The following is a 27,289-nucleotide window of genomic DNA, read 5'->3' as shown; positions in this document are numbered from 1 at the left end:
AGGCAGAGAGGCAGGCAGAGAGAGAGGAGGAAGCAGGCTCCCCGCTGAGCAGAGAGCCCGATGTGGGGCTCGATCCCAGGACCCTGAGATCACGACCCAAGCTGAAAGCAGAGGTTTAATCCACTGAGCCACCCAGGCGCCCCGTAATAAATAAAATCTTAAAAAAAAGATTTTAGGGGCACCTGGGTGGCTCAGGCCCTTAAGCGGCTGCCTTCTGTTCAGGTCATGATCCCAGTCTCCTGGGATCGAGCCCCGAATCATCGGGCTCCTAGCTCAGCGGGATGCCTGCTTCTGCCTCTTCCACTCCCCCTGCTTGTGTTCCCTCTCTCGCTGTGTCTCTGTCAAATTAATAAATAAAATCTTTTTTTTTAAGATTTTATTTATTTATTTGACAGAGATCACAAGTAGGCAGAGAGGCAGGCAGAGAGAGAGGAGGAAGCAGGCTCCCCGCTGAGCAGAGAGCCCGATGCGGGGCTCGATCCCAGGACTCCAAGATCATGACCTGAGCCGAAGGCAGCGGCTTAACCCACTGAGCCACCCAGGCGCCCCTCCAAATTCTCATTTTAAAATGGAAGTGATGCCTCTTACCTTGTGAGGATTAGAAATACAGTAATATCTGTCAGCAGTTAGCATGGGACCTGGCCAGAGTAGGCGTTCAGGAAATAGCAGCTGTTGTTACTTTTCTGGACACGTCAGGCTGCTTGTCCCTCTCCTCTGCCCAGTCCCTGCAGCCCCCATGTCCTTGGTTATTGAAAGAGCTCCTGATGGTCTTCAGAGTACGGACTGATTCATCTTCATTGAGCATATTTCTGATCTTGTGATTCCTGAAACCCATCAGCCAAGCTTGAGCAACTCAGTCAGCATTGAAGACTCATTAGAATTGGTTACCCCTTTACCTTCACTGTACCCCTTCATTTTCCCCCGTGCCAGGATAATTCCAACTACTAGTCGTTCATTGTGCTGATCTGAAACATGGGTCAAACAACCTTGCATTTCCCTGCAGCTGTTGTGAAGGCCAGGTCAAGTAATGTGTATGCAGGTGTATTATACACCCACATTGCTGTTGGTAGTGCTGTGTATTAATTTTCTAGGGCTGATAGAACAAATTGCCACAAACTGGGCGGCTTAAAATGACAGAAATTTATTCTTTGGCAGTTCTGGAGGGCAGAAGTCTGAAATCAAGGTGTCAGCAGGACTGTGCTCCTGGAGGCTTTAGGGGAGCATTTGTTTCTTGATTCTTCCAGCCTCTGGTGGCTCCAGGTGTTCCTTGGCTTGTGGTCATATTCCCTCCAGTCTCTTCGGGCGTCTTTATATTGCCTTCTCCTCTGTGTGTCTGTGTCTTCCCTTCTTCTCTCTGTCCTAAATCTCCCTCTGTCTTTTCTCTTATAAGGACACTGACACTTCTCATTGGATTTAGGGCCCAGCCCGGTAATCCAGGATGATCTCATCTCAAGATCCTTAACTTAATTACATATGCAGGGATACTTTTCCCATATGGTGTAACATTTGCAGGTTCCAAGAAGATAATACCTTTTCTTGGGGTTCACGGGACGATAGGCACCATTTAACCTACCATATGCCATTTCTGAACTTCATTCTTTCACTCTTTAAACAAATCTTTATTGGATGCCTACTGTTTGCTGTGCACTTACTATGTGTTAGAATATAGCTGTGACCATGACGGATGCTTCACTTACCTTAGGAACCATATGGACCTGGTAGAAGATGTAGATACTAGGAAATTAGTAATTTGACCAGACCTGATGGCTACCTTCTTGGGTGCCCGTCCCAAGGTAATTAAGCTCCTGGAGTCTCAGTTTATTGGTCTACATAATGGGGACAAAGGTGGTAGCCCTGCCTAATTCATAAGAAAATTATGAAGATCAAAGAAGACCATAGGTGTGGAATTGTCTTGACCTGGCTATTTTATTGCCATGACTTTGCTCATGCTATTCCTCTGAGCCCCAAAGTTTGGCGTCTGGATTTTGGGTCCTAGATTCAAATTCTGTCTGTGTTATCATAAGATTCTGGGACTCTGGGCAAGTGACTTAACCTCTCTGAGCCTCAGTTTCCTAAGCTACAAAATGGGGGTAATAATAGTGCCATACTGAATTCTTGTTGCCATAAAATGAGCTTATACATTGGCAGTTTAAAGATAAGTATGTATAAATTCTTATTCTTAGGCAATTTAGAAAGTAGATTCACAAAAATATGTACTATTTTGTAAACAACTCTTTTCATTTAATTTATTGTGAACATTTTACTGTATTAATAAATTTTCTTCCCCAATATCATTAATGTAGGCTGCTAACTGTCATATACCAGTTTTGTAAATTACATACCCAGTTTTGTAAATTAATTAAATAATTATACACAGAGGTAACTAAAAATGGGGTAGATAGTTCTACAAGCAGCTCAAAGGATACCCCTGCCGCTTGGGCCCCTTTCTTTGGGAGGTAGCTACTGACATTGGCTGTACTGCTTAGTGGGAAGGAGACCTTATAGGAAACTATCTGACACCCAATGTCAAATGAGTGTGTTTCCTGGAGTCTAGGTTTGGGGTCTGCCTGTATCCCAGTTTCTTTTTTCTTTTTTCTTTTTTTTAAAGATTTTATTTATTTATTTGACAGAGAGAGATCACAAGTAGACAGAGAGGCAGGCAGAGAGAGAGAGAGAGAGAGAGGGAAGCAGGCTTCCTGCTGAGCAGAGATCCCGATGCGGGACTCAATCCCAGGATGTATCCCGGTTTCTAAAGCTCTCCAATTCCCTCATTGAGCCATTGCTGAGGCTGGTAGGTCACCTTCTTCAGGCTCAGCACCATCCCAAGTTAAGACCTCATAGCCCCTTTCATTGAAGGGAAGTCATCTGATTCAAGTAACACACTATCAAGTCCACCTTGAAGTGATTCCCTCTCCTGTCTGAAGCCTGAGCACCATATAACAGAAAAGCATTGTATGTGCATTTAGGGAGGCCTGGGTTCAAATTATCTCAGCTGCTCACCAGCCCCATGACTTGAGTAAAGGTTCATGAATTCTCTGATCCTCAGTTTCCTTAGTTGTTAGATGGAAATAATAATGCATCCCTCAGAGCATTGGTATAAGGGTTAAGTGTTGCCTTAAATCTCTCTTGGAACTACACTGAGTAGAAACAATGGATAGATTATAAATGAGATTATGTATAACATCTCTCATGGAGTAATTTTGCTTGTTTATTTATGCTTATTATTTTATCTTACCATATGCCAGGTCCTGTTACAAATATTAACCTTTTTTAAAAATTATTTTGTTAGTCACCATACAGTACATCATTAGTTTTTTTGTTTTGTTTTGTTTTGTTTTAGATTTTATTTATTTATTTGACAGACAGAGATCACAAGTAGGCAGAGAAGCAGGCAGAGAGAGAGAGGAGGAAGCAGGCTCCCCGTTGAGCCGAGAACCCGATGTGGAGCTCGATCCCAGGACCCTGGGATCATGACCTGAGCCAAAGGCAGAGGCTTTAACCCACTGAGCCACCCAGGTGCCCCACATCATTAGTTTTTGACAAGTGTTCTGTGATTCATTGTTTACATGTAACACCCAGTGCTCCATGCAATCCATGTCTTCCTTAATACCCATCATGTGGTTCACCTATCCTCCCCGCACCCCATCCTTCTAAAACCCTTAATTTATTTCCCAGTGTCCATAGTCTCTCATGGTTTGTCTCCCCTTCCAATCCCCCCCCACCTTTCATTTTTCCTTTCCTTCTCCTAATGTCCTCCATGCTATTCCTTATGTTCCACAAGTAAGTGAAACCATATGATAACTGCCTTTCTCTGCTTGACTTATTTCACTTAGCATAATCTCCAGTCCTATCCGTGTTTATGCAAGTGGTGCATTATTCATCCTTTTTGATGGCTGAGTAATATTCTATTGTGTATATGAACCATATCTTCTTTATCCATTCATCTGTTGAAGGACATCTTGGCTCTTTCCACAGTTTGGTTATTGTGGATATTGCTGCTATGAACATTGGGGTGCATATGGCACTTCTTTTCACTACATCTGTATCTTGGGGGTAAATACCCAGTAGTGCAATTACTGAGTTATAGGGTAGTTCTATTTTTAATTTTTTTGGAGAACCTCCACACTGTTTTCCAAAGTGGCTACACCATCTTGCATTCCCACCAATAGTATAAGAGGTTTCTCCACAACCTCTCCAACACTTGCTCTTTCTTGGCTTGTCAATTTTTGCCATTATAACTGGTGTAAGGTGGTATCTCAGTTGGTTTTGATTTGAATTTCTCTGGTGGCTAATAATGATGAACATTTTTTCTTGTGTCTGTTAGCCATTTGTATGTCTTCTTTTGAAGAGTGCTGTTCATGTCTTCTACCCATTTTTGGACTTGATTTTGTTTTTTGGGTGTTGAGTTTCAGAAGTTCTTTAAAGATCTTAACCTCATTTTAAACATGGTTGGAATTTAAATAAGTCAACTAGATTTAGCAAACAGTGGTGAGTGTCAACAGTGGGCACATGCTATGAAGTTACATTAGGGATTGGGATGCCACCTTCTACCCTACCCTCCATGGCCCTCTGTGGAAGACATACATATATACATGCATGAAGACTTTTGGAAATATCTGGATACTAATGGCTAAGAGCACAGGCTATGGATTGGATCAGAATTGTATTCTCTTAGGCCACTTGGTTCCTTAGTTTCCTGACCTATATGATGGAAACACTTGTGAAGATTGAAGGATGTAGAACCGGTACAGGTTTAGAGACTACACTAAAATGTTGGCTGTCAGGGCGCCTGGGTGGCTCAGTGGGTTAAGCCTCTGCCTTCGGCTCAGGTCATGGTCTCAGGGTCTTGGGATCGAGTCCCGCATTGGGCTCTCGGTTTGGCAGGGAGCCTGCTCCCCCCCCTCTCTCTGCCTGCCTCCTCTCTGCTTACTTGTGATTTCTCTCTCTGTCAAATAAATAAATAAAATCTTAAAATAAATAAATAAATAAATAAATAAATAAATAAAATGTTGGCTGTCATGGTCAGTGTTCTAATGGAAATTAAAAGAAAGTGCAGGATGAGAGGGAAGAATTAATAGGGGTGTGTGTGTGTGTGTGTGTAGCCTTTTGCAGTAGATGAGATTTGAACTGGGCTTCTGAGAGACTGCAATGAATAAGGGAATGTAATAGTAAGGACAATCTGGGGACTGTGTTGTTGGGGGAGTGTGGATAGATGAGCATGACCTGTAGTGGGGGGGGTGATGTGAAACTTATTTCTAGTAAATGATTTTTGTCTTAGGTTGGAGACCATTGCCAACTTAAATTTCATCTGTCTATTCATCATCCCTTCCTCATCTGAGCACTGAGGCTATTCATTTCACCTTACTGGGCCTTAGTTCCCTTATCTGTAAAATGAGAATAATTATAGGACCTTGGGAGCTGTGGGAGAGGATTGTGTGAGAGAGGCCATGAAGAGGATCTAAACTGGGTCAGGTACAGAGAAAGCACTTTGCAGTGGATGTTAGGTTCTCTTGTTTTAGCCATGTGCTGAAGGGTGTCCTGGGTGCTGAGGGGCTAGATAGTGACTCAGACCTTGCCCACAGACAGTTTATAGTATAGTTCCTGGCTTAGCATCCTGTCTCTCTTTGCTCCTAGACTGGGACCTGGGGGGGTTTTTTGTTTGTTTGTTTGTTTTCCCCTTCCCCTGGACCTCCTGAGGACTAGATCTTGTCCCAGGGCTTCCCCCTGCTGCCAGCTTGACCAACCAGGTCTCTGCCAAGACCTCCCATTGACCAGTTCTGCCTGTTTCTGAACTCCACATGAGACCCATCATTGCCCTTCTGCCTAGGCTGTCTCTCACCTATTATAGTTTTCCAAAGGGAAAATCTGCTATCCTGAGAGCATTCTCTTTTTGTGACCATTCCTGCCTCCCTCCAGAGTACATGACCCTTTTCCATGTCCCTGCTCTGCCTGCAGTGGCTTGTCTTAAATGCCCTCCGAATTCCAGATAGGAGGGTACAAGCTCTTCACTTGAGCAACACTATTAAATAAATGTTAAATAGCCAACATTTATTGAACTACATTCCAGGTACTATTTAGAAACCATTGCATACTGGCTTTATATCTGTTAACCATTTCATGTCCTTATAACAAATGGGGTCCCCATTTACAGATGAGACTATGAGGCACAGAGAGATATAGCGCCTTGTCCAAGGTTTCCCAGCTGGCTGGTGGTAAAGCCAAAAGTAATTTGCAAATCAGATTACACTTAAATGTGTACAGGAGGAAGGGATCACTGTTCCCATAAATGTGAAAATAATTTTAAATCTTATTTTTCATTTTTTAGATACCATCTTTAGGGATCTCTTTCTGGTGGCATTAATGGTTTTATTACTGAGCCTCACATTCAAAAGGGAATTTTCTGGGTAAAGTGTCCAATTCCTGGTAAAGATGAGCCATTTTGAGCTGCAAAATGCACAGGTGCCACCTCTCTTATTCCTTTGGCTTATGCTTATTTTCACTTTTGTCAGTCCTTTTGCTTCAGTTTCCCCCTAATTGTAGTAAAATAATAAGGGTAAATGAAACAAGAACATTCCAGAGTTTCATAGACTCTGCTGTAAGGATTAGATGGTAAGGATTTTGAGCAAGTTTAGGACTGGCTTGCAAATAGCACCAACAGGTTTTTTTCACCATCTGAAACCTTAAAATTACAGTTCACTGTATGGATGATGGTTTAAAAGGCTCCATCTGTGGTTCCCAAAAGCCAGATGTTTGCAAGGACCACCTATGTATAGTGCACTTCTCTGGGAGATTGGTCCCAGGCTCAGCATGTGAGACCCCTTCCTTGTCCCACAGCTTTATGGTCACACCATTTCTAATTCAGAAGCATCTTCATTTGATGCAGAAAAGTATCAGCTTGCGGGTGCCTGGGTGGCTTGGTTGGTTAAGTGACTGCCTTCAGCTCACGTTATGATCCCAGAGTCCTGGGATCAAGTCCCGCATTGGGCTCCGAGCTCTGCGGGGAGTCTGCGTCTCCCTCTGACCTTCTCCCCTCTCATGCTCTCTTTCACTCTCTCTCTCTGTCAAATAAATAAATAAAATCTTAAAAAAAAAAAGTGTCAGCTTGCTGGTGCCGAAATGGGTGACACAATTTTTGTCTGCTTAATAAGATGTGTAAGGATGGATCTACTGTTGCTATTGTCGAGGCTGTGTGTGGAATGGCCAGTTCTTTGCACCACATTTTAGAAAAGAAATTAGAACCTGGAAACTTTTCAGAGAAGGGCCACCAGGGTGGTTCTTATTTTGGCTCTTATGTTCTATCAAGAGTGGTTGAAGGACCTGGAAATATTTCAGATAGAAAGAAAAGTCCATGGGAGAGAGGCTTCTGATACTTGGAGTACCATCTTATGATAAAGAGGTGAATTTGTTGAGTGGAGGCTGCACGTCAAGAGCTTGACTGAACTTTTGGAGGATGACAGCTAAGGATCCAAATCTCAGCTTTGCATCTCAGTGGTTTGGTCTTGGGCTGCTCCATTATCTACTCTGAGACTTAGGTCTCCTCCTGATAAGTGGAGATAAGATTAGTCCTTGCCTCCCAAGTGTGGGGGATTAGATGAGATATTTCATGTCAGGTACTTAGCACAATGCTTACAACATGGCAAAGCCTCAGTGAATGGTCAGCATGGGTGTTATCAAATTCTGTGTAATGCAGAACAGACCTAATGGAGGAGTTAGAGGGAGCAGATTTTGACATAACTTCTGGAAGGAGAGAACTTCCCAACTATCAGAATTGCTTCTTGGAGGTTGACTGCCCAGATCTGAGATTGTTCACACTTAAGCTCAGTGACCCACATCAGGGAAAGGAAGGAATTCACCCTGTGAGTGAGAAGCTGCAGCAACTAGTCTTTTGGGCTTTCCATTTCTATGGAAAGCCTTTGGTATTTTACACTCTAAGATTTTACTACAGATGGGTGCTTGAAATGAAAATCTGCAGCAAAAGAAAGACCGTGGCCTTTTTTTTTTTTTTTTTTTGGTGAAAATGTCACCATGACTACTGCAGTGTGTTCCTTCATGGTCTAAAGTGTGGTGCATATCTTCAGCCAGGGAAGTTGTCTGCGTAGGAGCTGCCCTCCGCTTCTGGGATGTGTAGCCATCTGGACTGTGGGGGTGTGCAGGGAACACACTGTTGATTCATATGCCACCCACTGCTGGCATCTCTAAAATGGGCCCTCTGGCTGGAGGTGTGAAGCAGCCAAGCCCTCCCTCTCCCACACCTTCTCCAAGTACTCGAGAGAGAAAGGGACATGAGGAAAAATGTGTAAAGATCCAGAAATGCCCCTGTGGGTAACTGGGCAGGTGTACCCATCTTCCAGTGGCTGTGGGTGCTGCTGCTAACAACTCACATTTGTGATCTTTATTGGAAGGTGTGCTTTTGAGTGACTAGGGTTGCCAAACTTCTTGCCCAGAAGTGCCAGGCAACCCACAGGTAGTGACTGACTAGAACAGGAATATAGGGAGCTGACCCCCTTGCCTCCAGTGGGACAGATTCTGCGGCAAGTTTAGCCCCTAGAGCTCCCTGCAGGCTCAGGCTCAGGCTAAATTTTCTATGCAACATCCTTGCTTAATTTCTTCTCTTCTTTGTATGATTTGTTTTCTTCTCGTATGGGTTCTCCTGTGAGCCTTCCATTAATAAATTACTTGCATAAAAGTCCTCATCTCAGGCTTGGCCTCTCAGGAATATGACCTAGACATAGAAGTAGACTGTAAGTGGCCTAGGTACTGCTCAGAGCACCTGATACCATGCCCTATAGGAAACAGTGGAGTGAATAGGATTCTTTAGTAAGAAAGACTTTGAACCATGAAGCTCCCTTCATGTGAGAGGAGCATGATTTGTTCTTTTGTCCTTGAATGAATAGAATGAAGATCTGTATATAGTAGCTTCAGGGGCATGTGTGTCACCTCAGTGTAGGAAGAGCTGTGTAATAGGGGAGTCCAAAGGTTAGTGAAAGATTAACCACCTTATATTAGTTTTCTATTGCTGTCATAACAAATGACTGCACATTTAACAGCTTAAAACAACACAAATTTATGAGTTCACAGATCAGCAATCCTGGTACAGCATGGCTTAATTGGATTCTTTGTTTTGAGGCCCCTGAGGCCAAAACCAAGCTGTTGTTAGGTCTCTGCTCCTTTCTAGAGGCTCTAGAGATCAATCTGCTTCCAAGTTCACTCAGGTTGTTGGCCAAATTTAGTTCCTTGTATTTGTAGCATTGAAGTCCCCATTTCTGTGTTGACAATCATTAGAGGACCATCCTTATTCCCGAGATGCCTCCTTTGGTGCTTGCACATGACCTTTGTATCTCAGAACCAGCAACGGCACATTGACATCTCCTCATACTTAGGATCTCTGACTTCCCCATCTGCTACATCTCTCTTCTGCCTCTAGTCACAGGAGCTTCTGAACTTTGAAGGGGCTCAAATGATTAGGTTGTACCCACCCAAATCATCCAGGATAATTTCCCTGTTTTAACATCTATAACCCTAATTATATCTGCAAAGTCCCTTTGCCATGCAATATAACATATTCATAGGAAATAGGAGTGGATATCTTTGGTAGAGGGCACTATTCTGCTGGCTACAGTCTACCACCGGGCCCCCACAGATGCATATCTCTCCGAAATAAAAAAGTTCCTTCTCCCCATTCCACGGTCTCCAAAATTCTTATCCCATGACAGCATCAACTCAAAGCCCCAAATCTCATCTAAATCTCATCATTTCAAAAATCCCGTCATCTAAATCATTTAAATTATGTATGGATGAGGCTCTGGGTGTAATCTATTAAGTTCAACTCCTGAGGCACAATTCCTTGTCATCAATGGACCTGTGACACTGAAGAAACAATTTATCTGCTCCCAATAGACAATGATGAGGCAGGCAAGTATAACAGTTACAGTCACTCCAGTTCAGATGGGAGAAATGGAAGGTAAAATGGAGTCAGTAGCCTAATGCAGTTTCAAAATCCAGCTGGCCAAACTGCACTAGATTTTGAGGCCTGGGAATAATCTATGGTTCTTGGCTCCACACTAAAAGATTATAGCGTCTAATTTTCTCAGGTACTCTTCCATCCAAGTACTAACCAGGCCCAAACTCGCTTAGTGTCCAAGAGCAGAAAAGATCAGGTGTGTAGGCTGGGCTGAATGACCAGGATGCTGCTGATAGCAGCTAACACTGTGCCATATACGTAGTGGACAGCATAATGACTGCTTACAGCGAAAGACTTGGGACCACCCACATGTACTCTTCCATGAAGTTTTCCACACCTCATCCTTCCCTCCTCAGGAGTTGGATGATTGCCTCTCATTCTCCCCCACAACATATTGTTCAGAACTGGTGGGGTCCTAACAGGGAACTAAGAAACAAACCAGAAGTTAGATTTACTTACCTGTTAAAATCTTAGATGTTTGTAGAGCATGAAGGGGCCACAAATAGCAATATAAACCAAGTGTTATGTTAGTAATTAAGGATGTGAATTTAGGTGTCAGACAACGTTTTTACACTCTCAAGTCTTACTACACTGTAATCTTGGGCATGTTACTTACCCCTCTGAGTCTGACTGCTTGCTGATTTCCCATGGGGGTGGTAACTCCTACCTGTAGGGATGTTGTAGAGATCCAATCACTGGCTAGACAGGTAGCATGGGGCTTGGCATATGGGAAGCACTCTGTAAGTGGTGGCTGCTATTATTAATTGCAGTCTTGTATCCTAGTTATATATTCCTCTTCCACCAGAAAAATCAAGTTCCTTGAGACCTGGCATGGTATTTCATTTATCTTTGTTATCTCTGCATTGTCTAGCATGTATTAGGCACTTAGTAATTGTTGAATTAAATAACTAAACTCTGCTGTTACTCCTAGGCCATTGTTATTGCCACTGGCCAAATATTTGGAACCCAGCATCTTATTCTATTACTTTCTATGGTTCCCAGGATCATATCATCCAAAAAAACCAAGATAAATCTGCCGAACAATCTTTAATGCAAATTTAGGAAAAGGAGTAGGTTATGTATTAAAACAAACTAAGGGAAATGTGTATATGTGTTCCCAAATGTCTGTTTTTTTGGTGAAGACTAAAAAAATAATTTAATGCTAAGTTTATATTATATTTATGTATTTCCATAGAAACTGTTTCCCCACATCTCTAGAATTTGAAGGCTTCTGTATAAGACCAAGATTTTAATGAGGGCTTACGTGGCCTTATACAGTCTGTCTTCTCCCTAGCCGTTACCCTTTGGGTCTCATTTACTTATACTGTATCCATCACTTCCTACACTCCAGGAGCACTGGGCAACTAACTGTCCCTAGAGTCCTGTAAGCATAGTACCACCTCCATTGAGAATACCTGCACTAGAATGTAAGCTTCACAAAAACAGGGATTCTGTGTGTGTTTTCCCTGGCATATAGTGGGCCTCCAGCAAGTATTTTTTGAATTTTATTCAGGCAGACCTAGTGGCAGTGCTTTGATGGTAGCCGGTATCAGACTGTAGAATAGGTGGGCAGGGAATGCATTCTGCCAGGCTGCATTCTCTGATGTACTTTCAGGAATACTAATAATCATTCAGGAGCAACAACAATAATAAGGATAAGTTTCAGTTATTGAGAGTGTACTGTGTGCCAGGCCAGCTAAGTACTTCACATGCTTATCTCACTTCAACTTTACTACCCTGAGGATCAGAGAAAATTCAGGAATTGCCCAAGGTCACACACCTGGTAGGTATGTGAGGACAGGATCTGTTTAACTATATAGGATGAATTTTAAGACTTTCTGAGCTTTACCTTCCAAATAGTAAGGTTTCATTTTTTAACTTTTGTTCTTAATTTGTTTTATTGTGTGTGGACGAAGAATGTGGCCTATATCACTTCTGCCTTTTGGTATCTGATTAAGGTTTTTCTTGGTGGTCTGGTATGTGATCATTCTGTTTAAATATTCCATGGAGTCTTGAAATGGGGGTCTGATTTAAAGTTCACTGTAATTGTCTATTAATTTAGTCTTACTAATTATATCATTTAAATCTTTTAGGTCACTCTTTAATGTTTGATCTGTCAAAGATTGAGAAGGATATTAATATTTGAAAGTAATCATTTTTTCCCTCTATTTCTGTATGCTTAACCATGTTTGCCATTTAAGTTTTAATATCTAATATGGTTATCAGTACCAGAAAACTGCTGTTGAGAGAAGTCTCTTTAAATTTTCAAGTCCTCAAGAAAGGAGTGAGAAATGGAAGACAGGATCAATGGAGAAATAGGGAGGTGACTACAATGAAAGAAACCAATGGAGAGCTAGGTGTCAGCTTCAAATATCAAATCAAAGCTACATGGTGAAACATGGGCAGTTTAGCACAGTGGTCAGGAGCAGAGGCCCTGGGACCATACTGCCTAGGACAAGTCCTAGTAGTGCAATTCAGTTGATTGTGCAAGTCACTAACTTCTCTATGCTTCCATGTCTTTGAGTGAAAAATGATGATAATAATAGTATCTACCTAAAAAGGTTATTGTCGGGGTGCCTGGATGGCTCAGTGGGTTAGGCCTCTGCCTTTGGCTCAGGTCATGGTCTCAGGGTCCTGGGATCGAGCCCTGCATCAGGCTCTCTGCTCAGTGGGGAGCCTGCTTTCCCCCCTCTCTCTGCTGGCCTCTCTGCCTACTTGTAATCTCTCTTTCTGTCAAATTAATTAATTTTAAAAAAGGTTATTGTGATGATTAAATAACTTAATATTTACAAAGTGCTTAGCACATGTATAAATAACTATTAGCTATTGCCATCCTTCACACAAAAATCCTTTTTGGTCTAAAGGTATTATAGAACTTACAGTGTCATTTGGACTGTTTCATTCTATTAGTCAATATTGAGCACTTATTCTTGGCAGGCAGTGTGTTAGTTACTGGGAATACAATGGACATATGGGGTCCCTGTGCTCATGGAGTATACCACCCAATGGTGATCACAGACTTGAATCCATTGACTTCATAAGTTAGTGAAAAATTGCAGCCATTTTCAGTGATATGAAGGAAAGGTACACAATGCTATGAGAGTATATGTGGTGGTGCAGGATGTAGACTAGTCTGGAGTCAATTAATGGCCTTTCTGTGACATATTTGTAATCTATGTCTTTATAACAAATACCTCCAAACACTAACGGCTTAAAACAATGAACACTTATTATCACACAAATTCTGTATGTCAGGAATGTGCAAGTCACTTAGCTGGATGGTTCTGGTCCAGAGTTCCTCATGAGGTTGCCATCAAGCTGTTGGGCAGGGCTGCAGGAATCTGGAGACCTCGCAGAGGCTGGATGACCCACTTCTGCTATGGCTGACTCACATGGTTTTTGTCAGAAGGCCTGTTTTCATGTCACATGGGCCTCTCCATAGGGTAGCTGGAGGTATCTTCATGATATGTCAGCTGGCTTCTCCTAGAACAGGTGACCTAAGAATGTGAGCAAGAAGGAAGCCATAATGTCATTATGACCGAGCCTCTGAAGTTGCAGATGACACTTCTACCGTATTCTATTTGTTAGACTGAGTTACTAAGTTCAGTCAGTTTTCAAGGGGAAGATATTTAGGTTTCATCCTATAAAGGGAATGTCAAAGAATTTGTGAACAGATTTGAAACAACCATATGAGGAATTGGTATTTTTTCTGAGATGGCTAGGATGAATATTGAAGATGTTCTGGACCAGGATTGATAAACTTTTCTTATAAAAAAGGCTCTTAGATAGTAAATATTTCCAGCTTTTTTGCAAGGCCATATGGTCTCTGTTACAACTACTAAACTCTGTCACTGTAGCATGAAAACAACAATAGGCAATATATAAATTAGTGGATAGAACAGTGTTTCAATAAAACTTTATTTACCAAAACAGATGGTGGGCTGAATTTGGCCTGTGGGCTGTAGTTTGCTGATCCTTGTAGGCAAAAGGGAACAAAAACAGTAGAGGATTATTCCAAGCAGAAGAAACTGACTGCTTCAGGAAGAAGCGTTGTTACACAGTTAAGAATGAAAGATACCTAAATCATATTTTTTAAATATACTATGTTTATTGCAACATTGTTTATAGTGAATAAAGAGAGTGGGGAAACACTTATTTACACAGATAAATTCTAAAAACATAAGTATTGTTGAGGTAAAGCCCAAAATGCAAAAGCTTTGTGTAGGGCAGACAGCTGGCATTTATGTAAATTAAAAAAGAATGTGCTCTGTTGTTAAATTTATACTATTTATAAAGGCATACATATGTAATCAAAGCACAAAAACATGCATGAGAAAGATATCAACTTTAATGTAATAGTTTCTTTCTAGAAGAATGGAGATGGTGAGGGTTGTGGGACTCCCAACAAGTTCTGTTATGTTTATGGCTTGCAAATTTTTTTAATTGTAGTAAAATACATACAATATAAACTTTACCATCTTAAGCACTTTTAAGCATACGGTTCAGTAATGTTAACTATGTTCAGGTCATTGTGCAAGCAATCTCTAGAAATTCTTTTTTTTTTTTCTTAAAGATTTTATTTATTTGACAGAGAGCTTAAGCAGGGGGAGCTGCGGAGGGAGAGGGAGAAGCAGGTTTCCCACTGAGCAGGGATCTCAAAGGGGGCTTGATTCCAGGACCCTGGGATCATGACCTGAGCCAAAGGCAGACACTTAACTGACTGAGCTTCCCAGGCATCCCTCTAGAAATTTCTTATCTTGCAAACCAAAACTCTGTATCCATGAAACAACAGCTCTGCATTCCTTACATTTAGTCTCTGGCAATTAGGATTCTATTTTCTGTTTCTCTGAGTTTGGCTACGCTAGATAACTCATATAAGTAAGAACATTCAGTATTTGTCTTTTTGTGACTGCTGTATTTTGTTAAACATGATGCCCTCAGGGTTCATTCATATTGCAGCTTATGTTAGAATTTTGTCCTTTTTGAAGGCTGAGTAATATTCCGCGGTAATTATATACTACATTTTGCTTATCCATCCATCTGTTGATGGACATTTCAGTTGTTTCCACACTTTGGCTATTGTGATAATGTTTCTATAAACATGAGTGTACAAATCTAGATCACAGTTTTGATGAAATAAATGATCAGTTAAATAGTACCCTGTGGAAATACAGTAGCCTGAGGCTCTTTCCTCCTTCCATTCTCCCACAGCACATTCCAATCAAACTTCACTCACATACTCCACCAAAACTGCTCTAGTTAATGTTACTAACGGCCTGCCATGCTCCTAAGTGCTGTGGTCCATCCTCTGGTCTCACCTTATTAACTTCTCAGCGTCAGTTGATAAGGTGGTCACTCTTGTATCCTGGACTCATTTTTTTTTTTCATTTGATTTCTGGGATGCTGTACTCTTGGTTCTCTTTCTACTTCACAGGTTATTCCTTCTCAGTTTCTTTTATTGCTTCCTCCTTACTTCTCAGACCCCTTAATGTTAGGTCATCCCTGGGCTCAGTCCTCTTTCCTCTCCTCTCCTTTCTGTGTGCAATCCCCAGTTGATCGCATCTGGGCTTATCACTTTAGCTAAAAGCTATTTATTGGCTGATCCTAAATTTTTTATTTGTAGCTCTTAATTCTCCCCTCAAATCCAACTCTTCTATCCACCTGTCCACACAGCAACTCCACTTGAATGTCTTACAGCATCGAAAACTTAACATATGCAAAACCAAACTTTTGGTTCCCATAACTCTCATTTATCCTTCTCCATCTTCCCAATCTTGGTTTTCCACCTGCATTCTTTCTGTTGTCCAGGCTAAAAACCATGAAGCCATCTTTCACTTCTCTCTTTCTATTGTCTCCAAGCAATCTGTCAGGAAGTCAGGTCAACCTCACCTTCAAAACATATCCAAACTCAATTCCTTCTCATCACCTGCACTCTGTCACCCTGGTCCCAGACTCTATCATCCCTTGTTGGGGTTATTCCAGTTGCTTATAACTAGTCCCTGTAGTTCTGCCATTACCTCCTTCCTCAACCCAAATCATACTGCAGTCCAGCAGCCAGAGCAAACTTTTAAGGATGTGTGTTATATCATGGTTTCTCTTTGCTCAGAACCTTCCAGTGGCTTCCCATTTTCCTCAGAGTAAAACCATTGTCCAGACAATGACTCCAAATTTGGGCCCAGTGTGTCAGCCTACACCCTTATACTTCTCTCTCCTGCTATTTTCCCCATCCCTTATCCAGTGCTAACCTGGTTGTTAAACATTTGCTATTCCCTCTGCTTAGAATGTCTGTACAAGTGGTTCCTCCATTTCCTGCAGATTTTTGTTCAAATGTTACCTTTGCACGAAACTTTCTCTGATCACTCTTTTTAAAGTTGCAATTGATCCCCTCACACAATGTGTCCTGGTCCACTTTTCTGACTTATTTTCCTTTAAAACACTTAACAAACAAACTAGTTTGGTCTCCTTTTAAAATTACTGTGTGTCTTTCTTACTGGAATTTAAAATTAAAAACCCATAAGGGCTGGAGTATTTGTCTACATGGTGCACTGCTGCATTTCCTATATGCCCTGCATCAAATTATTATTTGAATATTTGAATCTGCCATATCTTAAGACTGATGTGAGTTGATGTTTGAGATTCTAGTGTTACTTTCCTGTCAGTTTCTTCAACCGGTTTTGTTCCTCAAAAGTGGTAATTTAAAAATATGGCTTCAGATTCTTTGGCACTCTTCCCTGGAATCTGAGCAGGCTTGTAACTTCTTCAACCAACAAAGCATGGCAGAGGTTATGCTATGGGACTTCTGAGGTTAGGTAATAAAAGGCTATGCAGTCTTTGGGTTATTTGCTGGAGTGCTTGCTCTTGGAGTCTTTACACCTAAATGTGAGAGGTTGACATCCTGAGGCTGCCATGCTGTGAAGAAACCGAAGCCACATGGAGAGGCCATATACAGGTGTCACCATATATAGGTGATATTCTAGTGAAACCCAGCTTTCAAGTCTTCTTCTGGCCAATACACCAGGTACCTGAGTGAAGAAGCCTTCTTGGAAGTGGATCCCCAGGCCGAGCTGTTCTAGTCCCCGACATGCTTTAGAAACAAGCCTTGCCCAGTCTATCCTTTATAAATTCCTGATCTAGAATTCATGAACATAATCAAATGGTGGTGGTCTGACACCACTAAATTTGGGGTGCTTTGTTCCATAGCGTAGATTACCAGAATAGTAAAGGGAAAAGGTCATATATAGTGAATTACCTTTGAATAGAAAGTTAAGTTTTGAGGTTTTTTGGTGTATGTGTGTGTGTGTGTGTGTGTATGTGTGGTTTCCTGCTGAAGAGATGAAGAGATGGTGTGTGCAAACATTACTCTGCCAGGCTCATCTTGGAAGGTAGTGTCCATCCACATTAACTCACTAGACTCTAGGTACTCATTAACTTCCTAGAAATGTCATCCCAGTAAACCACTTGAGATTTCATGCTTAAAATTCTGGGTTCCTGATATATTTCCGTATTGGTCACCTGGAGTTGCTGGCAGTTTTAGACCAGCCCATGTGGGTGTTCACTGGCCTTTTTTATGATATGACATTTCAGGAACCTGGGCTCCTTTTATCTTGGAGTTCTACCATCTTCTTGGGTCTTAGAGTTCTTTACTTTTAGCCAGCAGACAGGAAACAAGGAAGAACTGAGGACAGAATAAGAGATTTTTATGGAAGTTGAGTTCTCCATTTCTGACCATATCCCAGTGGCCAGAAATAAGTCACATTGGCACCATCTTGATACAACGGCAGTAGTGGTGGTGCTTCCTAACAACACTCTACATTAAAGAAGAGGAGCACAGATCTTGGTCAGGATACTTCTCCTGTCTGCCACAATCAGATTGAGCATTTTAAGGATCCTAAATCTCAGAAATAGATAAGAGGTAGAACTTTCAGACTGTCCATGATATCTATATGTGGATTACGATCTTCACTTACCAGACACCTTAGGAATTAAGGTATTCCTCAGTAACTGTGAAGTCAGGATTGATTGAAATATAGTGTAGTGAAGGCAGGAAAATTGCAGTTTTCAGGTAATTGGAGATTTTTATTTTACTTTTTAAGGAGTCTAAGGGCCCAATCTGGATTTTTGGCTGGTTTACACTATAATGGAACTTGCATAATTATGGCAAAGAAAACTCTCTTTCCTTTTTTGTAAAACTATTGCTACAAGTTTAGCTTTGCTATTGCATGTTTGCCCTTCAAAATGTTTTTATGCTTGGCAGAAATTATAATAGCACATGTCTTTACCCTATGGTTTTTATTTTCTATTTGTGTTACTTAGTTGCTTCTTAATTATTTGTATTTGTCTTATGGAAGCTTAACCTCTCTCCTCAAATTATCTTATGATTTTTATTCTGGAACTGGGTTTGGCTATGGTATGAAATTACCATTAATTCAATTCTCAGCTTTTTTCATTAAGATGCTTTTGATGCCTCATGGTATCAGAATTGGTGACATGAAATGTATTTCTTCTACCACCTACCATGGAGCAACTCTGACAAGTGACTTACTTTCCATTTTTTAATCTATGAAATTTTATTTGTCCAGTGAACTCCAACAATCTTGGAAGTACATTGAAGGCTACATAGCTTTCTTTGGAGGTTGAAGTCCTGTTGTGATTGACCCAATGGTGTGTTGGAACTGGATTGTACTGGTCCATGAAAGTCCAAATTGGAAACTTGTTCTAACAGCTAATGTTACAAATTAAATATACAAACTCATGATTAAAGACATTGTATTAAAACTCATAATTTGGGGCACCTGTGTGGCTCAATGGGTTAAAGCCTCTGCCTTCGGCTCAGGTCATGATCCCAGGGTCCTGCGATCGAGCCCCACATTGGGCTCTCTGCTCAGCGGGGAGCCTGCTTCCCCCTCTCTCTCTGCCTGCCTCTCTGCCTACTTGTGATCTCTGTCAAATAAATAAATAAAATCTTTAAAAAAAACCCCTCATAATTTACTAATTTTTGGGTTACATTTTACTACTATTAATGTTCTTGAGGTTATTATATTTATTTTTCCCAGATGATAGAAATACTATACCATGGGGTGATATTGTGCCTCTCTTCCCAACTCTGCATTCAGTGATACCACTTAGGTAGCTTGAAATTGGCCATGGTGGGTTTTGGTTGTTAAATGTTTACCAGTAGCCCACTGGTCACCACACAGGTCATATTCTTCATAGGGTAGTGTTGAGGCTTGACAGAGACATGTAGTGCCAGGGATATTGTAGATAGTCAAGAAAGGGAAGCTGCTTTTAAGGTCCTTCCTTTAGAAAATCTCTGCCATTTCTGTGGAGCCTAAAAAATGACCAGTGTTGTTGGAGTATTTTATTGTAGTCTAGGGCCTCTAAAAGGACGGAAGATCTCTTTTTGTCACTCTGTTCATCAAATGGATTCAGAAATACTTGACTCCATCTCTTCCAAGGATATATTAGGGAAAAAAAAGTTTTAAGTGATGTGAGACTACTTTGAATAATTTGGAAGTACTAATTCAAATTCTTCTCAAATTGGAGGTTGGGAAGTGGTTTAGCACAGGTTTGCTGGTTTGTGCCAGTGATGACTTTGGGAAGAAAATATGCTATATTCCAGATCTGTAGGAGTGATTCTTCAGTGCTGGGCCCTAGACATGTACACAGCCTCCCATGACCAAATCTTGGGCTGCTGGCAAGTAAGAGCAATGTTAATAGAATATGGGCAAAAGAATATTTGTTTATGATCCTGAGAAGAATTATCTTTTATTGTGGGACTGTGTTTTTCTGGCAATATTTGCATTGATATGTTCTGTCTTTATGAAATGGTGATGGTAGCAGATGATAGTGGTGGGATGAGAGTTAATTTTAATATCTCCACTTGAAAAGAGCTAGAAGTCATGTTGGTTCTCTTCTGTAAAGCCCAAAGTGGTTTTTTGCTTGTTTGTTTTTTGTTTTTAATGTTTGTGGCCCAATGGAATGTGAAGGGCTAGAACTACCTCATGTTGAATTTAAATGATTTTTCTGCAAGCAAATAAGTCTTATAGAATTATTCCGTAGGTGATTTGTTTCAGCAGCATGGACATATGTGAGTACTTCTGTTTACTCCTCTCATTGGCTACTTTCACAAAAACTGTTGCTAATTATTAAGAAAATCAAAGCATAAATGAACAAATCTTATCTTTTTCTGTTCAGCCAGGGAAACTTTCAAAGTCTTAACAGAACTGTTCTTTAGAGACGAGGCATGCAAAAAGTGAGCCTTTCAGCTTAAAATTGTAATTATGTTGTTTGTGTTTTACTTAAAGTTGTATTTGTCATATTCCAGAGGTTCTTGGGTCTACATCTGGCTTTAACCATTTTTGTCTCCTTTCTAACACTGTTGATATTAATGCCAATTTTAATTTCTTGGTATCATGAGTGCATAAACATATCACACACAGATGTGATTTTGAATAAGGACAGAAACTGTAAATTAGGAAGCAAGATATTCACAGGGTTTCATCACATCTATTCACTCCAAAAGTGACACAGTGGTACTGAAAAGGTCTTAAATTGCTCATTTCAAACCTACCTCAGTAGCAAAATGCCATGCGTGCAGTGGATTTGCAACCACGTTAGTCATTTTCTTTCCTCCGTTTCCATGCTGTGTTTGTATTGGGAACACAGAGTAATGTAATTTAGTAAATTATGATTTGATGGCTGGGCAACAGCCCCAGTGTTGAACAGTATTTGGACTATGATTACTTGCTGGCTTTGTCACAGTTGACATTAATTATTGATGGAAGTTTCAGAAATAGCGCATGTGCCAGGAGCTTTTCACCGGAACGCAGGCTCCAGGCAGGAGGGATGCTAAAGAGGGTGGGGGAAGAGTCACCTGTGGCTTGTTTATGTCTGTGCACAGCGAGCCTGCACCTAGTGGGCTGTGTGGTACCTGTGTAAAGGTCATGGTGTGACGGAAGGATGAACCGTCAGGCTTATTTCTATCGTGTTCCTCCCCAGGAATTGCACCGAAGGAGCCAACTTCAGCCGGAGCCAGCCAAGACGAAGGCTCTCCAGACTGTCATTGAAATGAAGGTAGGAGCTGTTCACATTTTTCAAAAACAGCTGTGCCTCCGGAGTTTGTTCTAACTTGATGTTGCCTAACATAAACACTTGAAATGAACCTTGTGTTTTTCTCTAGGCACCCTGGTGGGTACTTTTCTTCTGGATCTTTTTGCCTTCTTGGGTACATTTAATTTATTGGCCCTTTAATTAGGATGTCTGTTCTGGGCAAAAGAATAAAGGGCTCAAGTATCCCTTGGCTGAAAAGAGCTGGGTTCATTTCCAGAGCATGGCCAATGCTTTCAACCCTAGGGGAGGTTTTGTTTGTGCTTTAAAAGGATATTTCTAAAGCTCGAATAATTCTTTTCTCCTTTTCATTCACATTACAATGAAAAGACACTTTTAAAAAACTAGGACTTGGCAAAGAGAAGTTGCCTTATATGCAGCGAACTTGTTAAATAATTAAAATTATGCTATCAGCAAAATGTACTTTTCAAAGAATAATACTTTCCTAGGTCTCCACTATTTTCTCCTAACCAAGTCTGGAAGTAATAATAACTTATTAAATACTCATATGTTATCTTAGTTAGCTGTGGAAGCATCGAACATGCTATTTAAAAGAATCAGAGATCCTCCTGGATAAATTTAGAGGACTTAAAGAATAATGAAATAAATGGGGATGGCTAAGCCATGATGTATGATTAAGAAATAAATCTAAATGAAACCCAGTTGCTTTGTCAGTATCTAGAAATGTAAATAAAGGTTTTTTTTTTGCTTTCAGTGCTTGCCAGAAGGAAGTAAATAGTGTTTATTGTAAGAGTAAATAATTCTTGATTTAAATTGTTTCATGAAGAAAAACAATTCATAACAATGATGTTTGCAATCTGGTATTCCAGAGTTTAACACTTAAGAATTTTCTGATCACCATTAGCCTACAAGAGAATTCTGTAGCTTGCTGATAGGATAGGATAAAGATTTTTCTGTCTTTCTTATAGCACATGATTTTGAACTGTCTGCCAAAAAATTCCCAAGTCCTGGGGATAAAGAAAGTAACACCAGCTATTGAATATTTGGCATGTACAATTTTGATTTGGGATTTTTTTTTTTTTTTTTTGGTCATGACAGTGTCTTCATTCTAGTGAATTTTTGTAGAAATAATGTAGAGCATTTGCTTTTAAAACTGTGTCCCCCAAATGAGGTTACATGAGTTGAGGCACTCATAATGCATTTGCAGCAAATTGGTTTGAAAAATATTGTCAAAGGAACCAAATGCCAATAAGATTGAATAATCCTTGCTAATCTTGCCTCATCAATTCATTTTGAATTTATGTAATTTGAACTTGTTTTGAAAGAAACTTACCATTCTACATTTGTGGGGGAGTGTTTCATAACAGATTTCTTCCTTACTTTATAGCGTAACCAAACTTGAAACTTGGTTGGGGCTCTCTTCTTTTTTCTTTTCTTTTCTCCTTTTTCTTTCTTTCTTTCTTTCTTTCACTCTTCCTTCCTTCCTTCCTTCCTTTCTTTCTTCTTTCTTTTTTTCCTTCCTTTCTTTCGCTTTCTTTTTTTCTTAAGAAAAGAAAAAAGACAAAATATTTTATCTTAAAGATTTTATTTTACCTTTTTGCAGAGTCAGTCTTTCTTCCACCCACTTCCATGCCTACCACCCCAGTCTCTGGCACTTACTAATGGAGAAGAGGATGTACATAAAATCAATTTCCAAACTATCCTTTCTTTAAAAAAAAAAAAAAGTAATTGTGAATTCCAGCAATCTTTTAAGAAACCAGGAGTGACTCTCTTCCAGAGCAGTGGACATTTTTCCTGTAAAGGTCTCTATTCAAATACAATTAATACCTTTTGGTGACTTTTAGAAGGAAAAAAAAATCTGCTTACTATCATATGTTTTGTTAGAAAACAAACAAAAAATAATATACTCATTTAGGCTCTCTGTATGGGAAGGCATAAAACATGACTTTTAGGGCAAATTTCACATTCATATATTATCAGTAAATTGAGCCTGGAGTTTTTCTTTTGTGGATGCCAAAGATGCTGGTTTATAGAACATGTTTTTAGGAAAAATGATAATCAATATACTTGTCAGGGAATTGAACCTGGAGTTTTTCTGTTGTTTTTGGATGTGTATTAATTTACAAACCACAGCCTTCTGTTTGTCAGTGGAGAAGTCTGGGTCCCATTAGCATCTATACTCACTATGTAAAAATTGAGTTATGGGGGCAGATGGTTAGAGGCTCATCTTTTCAACTATGTCTGTAGCTTGTGACAGAGGCTGTGATCTTATCCAGTTTTGTATATTACACTCCTGCGAATTTGGAGGGAATTTTAGAAACCCATATTTTACAAGCTTTAGGGTTGACTCTCAAATACAATTGACCCTTAAATCTGGGGGGTGGAACTTAAGACATTGTTGTGTTTTAACTTAAATACCTCTGGATAAACATCGGTATCATATGGTGCCTTGGCAAAATCTAAAGTTAAAAGGAACTTTCCTAGAGAAAATTTGACCTGTAGTTTCAGGGAGATGACATGAATTAAGGGCTTACAAATTACCTCTACTAGTCCCTTGCTTCTGAGAGAAACTGAGGGTCAACTTCTGATCCCTCATCTTTTCCACACATACATTTTGCATCAGCTTGAGAAAGTTGTTGATTGTGAAAATCTGTGAAAACTTGCCTTAATTCAAGCAGCTTTAGAAACTTGGTTTGGTAGTTTCCGTAGATCTCTATGGGCACCTCTGGGCTTGTACATTGTGAAAATATGTCTGTGGGCAAGCATTGGGGAGGGCCATCTGCCAGCATCAACGCGGGCGTAATTCTCTTGCAGCCATCATATCTACCACAGCCAGTTGAGCAGGGGGCTTAAGGTCATCTGAATGACAATGAAAGGAAGCAAAGTGAATGAAGTTATTTATGATTTATCTTCTTGCAGGAAGCTCCAAGTTTTAATTTTGATCCCGATTTGCTCTGGCAGATATGTTCCAGGTTTGCACTAGAACATTGTGTGTATTTCTCACAGAAATTAGTTTTCTTGTAGATGGTGCAGTGTTCTTCCTTCTCTTACTTTTGTGTCCCAAGATTCTTTACTAGCTCCTCTTTTCTGCTTTTATGGAGAACTGTCAACAAAAATGGTAGTTAAAAAGCTTTTTCCCTCTTTTCTTCTTTAATGTTAATTCCTTTGAAAGAATGTTTTAACCTACTTTTATTATAAATTTGATTTGACATAAAGATGATGTCCAAAATTTCACTTTCTCAGGTTCATTCATAAAGCTGTACCTAGTTTCTTTTTAAGAAAATGAATTACAGTAACAATGGTACTAGTCAGATAATCTTAAAATTGTTTTCTTTGCTAGTTAAATCTTCCAGGTGAATGAAAATCTAATTCAAATTGGCTAAAACCAAAAGGAAATTTATTGGCTCCCTCAACTAGAGAAAAACAGGATATTTCTTCAGGCACAGCTTGATCCAGGGGCCCAAAAGTTGTTAATGATCCCATTTTCTCTCATTCCATTCTACAGTTTGACTTCCTTCATGTAAACTCTATTTTCAGTCAGCCACTGTCTGCCCATCTGAGTGAGATGGCTTTAACAGCTCTAATAATCACAAAAAGAAGGGATAGGAAGAAATTTGTGTTTTAAGAAAATGCAAAAAAGAAACCAACCCCAGAATAATGATAATTACTGGGATGGGGTGTAAACTTCACTCTAAACTTAAACAGCCCAGGCTAAAAAGAAAATACACAAAGTTTCCTAGTTCTCATTTGCTTAATAAATTAAATGGCACTCATTCATGAAGAAAAACAAACTTTATGCTTGTGAGTGCCATAAGGGATTTAGTAAAAATTGCAGAAAATGTATTTGATCTGGTGAACTTGTTATCTAAAGTGAATTAAGAAGCTAGGAGTGTAATGTCACTAGGTGACAGTGTTTCTGTGGTAAGTAACGTGGGGATTGTGGGTGTTTCGCTTTCTGGTCACATGACCAGCCAGGCACTTGTGTGTCCTGAGTGGTGCTTTTTGAGTAACATTTGTTCCCACCCGGCTTTTCTATGGGAAATGAGCATTGAGCAATTCAACATCGAGCTTAAATTAACTAAGTTGCTGACTTCTCGTTGTGCTGTGGACCAAAGAACAGGACTTTGCATTCAGGTGCTAAACTCCAGTAGTGAGGCTGATCTTTTGTTATTAAAACTAAAGACCAAGCCTTGTTTTCCTGCTCCACCAAATAACTGCTGTTCTTCCACCTGGGGTGGAGGTGAGCTGCAGTTGGGTTAAGTTTCTTTTAAAAGATAGGCTGATAGTTCCGTCAAGTTCAGCCAGTTCAGTTCCACTACGTATGGAAAGGATGCACTGGAACATGCAGAAGGTGAAAGCTACAGTGGCAACTTTTCCCAAGGTCACACATCTAGGAAAGGAGGGATTTCAAGTTCAAACCTAGGTCACTGAATGCATCCCAATTCCCAGTATGAACTTAATTCAAGTATTGGAATCTAGTCAAGAATACCACTTTGTGGCTGAGATGTTTTCTTCGGCTATAAGGCCTCCCTATATTTATTTCTTCCATTTTTTAAACTCTTACCTATTTGAGTCTAAACACCGCACTCTACTTAGAATGATTTCTTCTCTTAGGATGAGATGTTCATAGAAAATTGGTTTCAAGCCTAGTTTTTTAGCCAAGCCATTATGATGGCTTTTAGGCCTTAAGACTATGCCTCACTCTGTTTGTGGCTGTTAAAAACAGTATGAGCAATAACAATAAAAATAGCACCTTGCACCTTTGGTGACACCCCACAACCCGAACACCACTAACTATGCATGGGAAGCCAGACACAGCGCACCTGACATATAATAACCTGCAAACAGGCCTAATTAGTTCCATTTCACAGATGAGAAAGTTGTGTTTTAGGGAGGATAGGCAGCTAGACACTTAGCAACTGAGATCTGAATACAGGTTTTTCCTCCAGAATTCCTATACTTTCTATTCCTTCAGTCTGCTTTTACTGAAGACAGACCATAGGGTCAATTGGTTTTTCTTTCAAAACTTACTTTGGAAATTATGCCCTGGAGTTTGTATCGTAGAAGGGATTGAGGCAGCTCTTGAAAGCTGGAGAGATCTCGGGGATTTGGGGGAAGGTGTATGTGCTTTGTGCTACAAGATAAGGGTGATCCTTTTTACATGTAAGTGTTACCAGCCCTCCAAGTAGGGCCCCAAATATGTACTCTACTGCCAACGTATGCCCTATATTTCCCCCCCTGAGTTTTAAGTCTTGCCCTTAAGTCTTTATAACAGTTGGAGCATAACTCATTCAAACTTGCAAAGCCCTGTGTTTTTGATTTGTGCTATCCATTTACGATACCAGAAATTATCCTTCAGCTTATTTTTTTTTCTTGAGAAATTTCTTCATCTTCTCATCTTTCAACATAAAAAAAAAAAAATTGTCCCATTTAACTATTTTCCTTAAATAAGGGGAAAAATGTGGGTTTTAAGTGATAGCCAGAAAAAGCAAAATGTCAAGTTAAATGTTAGCTCTGGATGATATATAGTTGTTATTTGGAAGCAAGTAAGACTTTAAAAAAAAAAAATGAGACTTCTTTCTTTTTTTTACCCAAACTCTTCTTATGATCTATTTGAATATTTGACTTGCCAGTCAAGGATTCCTGCTATGAACAGGTTTAGTTTGTGAGAATTTAACTCTTGAAATTGAATCACAAACACCTGTGTGGACAGAGTAGCTATTTTGTGCACAGCATCATGGTAGATCTTTCAGAAAAACTGAGCACTCAGTTTTTAAGGGGATAATGGAAGGAAGTACATAAGTCAGGATCTAAGAATGGCAAACTGGACTGCAGGGACTCAGAGGATATCAAATGAGAGAGGGGCAGGAAATGATTCCTAGAGGAGGTAACATTTGAGGAGGGCCTTGAATAGTTGGCATGATTTTAATAAAGGGGAAAGGGGTGGTTTATAAACAGCGGGAACTGTAGGAGCAAAGGCAAGGAGGCTGGCAAGTATTAAGAATACCTGGGGAAGAGCAAGTCTTTCAGTTTGGTTGAGAGAAGACTTAAGTTCAAAAAACAATAGAAGATCAAATAAAACCATAAGAATGTGGGAGAAAAGAAATAATAAAAAAGTTGAAATCAATGAAATAGAAATCAAACATATGCTGGAAGGGAATACCAAAGCCAAACACTGATTCTTTGAAGAGATTAACAAAAATGACAAATCCTGCTTAGAATTATTGGGAAAAATAGCCAGTATCAGGACTGAAAGGGGAT

The 27,289-nt window shown here is 40.1% G+C and overlaps 1 protein-coding gene across 1 annotated transcript in view; it reads left to right on the top strand.

Moving 5' to 3' along the window:
• Positions 1-27,289, top strand: part of LOC111143961 (ELKS/RAB6-interacting/CAST family member 2) — a 943,496-nt gene that overhangs the window by 271,973 nt on the left and 644,234 nt on the right. Inside the window, exons 4-5 of the mRNA XM_022497998.1 lie at positions 20,960-21,034; positions 23,948-23,986. Coding sequence (XP_022353706.1) covers positions 20,960-21,034; positions 23,948-23,986 — 114 coding nt within the window. The remainder of the gene's footprint in view (positions 1-20,959; positions 21,035-23,947; positions 23,987-27,289) is intronic.

This window comes from Enhydra lutris, unplaced genomic scaffold (genome assembly GCF_002288905.1).
Source record: "Enhydra lutris kenyoni isolate GAN:26980312 unplaced genomic scaffold, ASM228890v2 scaffoldscaffold10, whole genome shotgun sequence".
In the NCBI taxonomy this organism is placed as follows: domain Eukaryota; kingdom Metazoa; phylum Chordata; class Mammalia; order Carnivora; family Mustelidae; genus Enhydra; species Enhydra lutris.
This window is presented reverse-complemented; position numbering and strand designations above follow the sequence as displayed.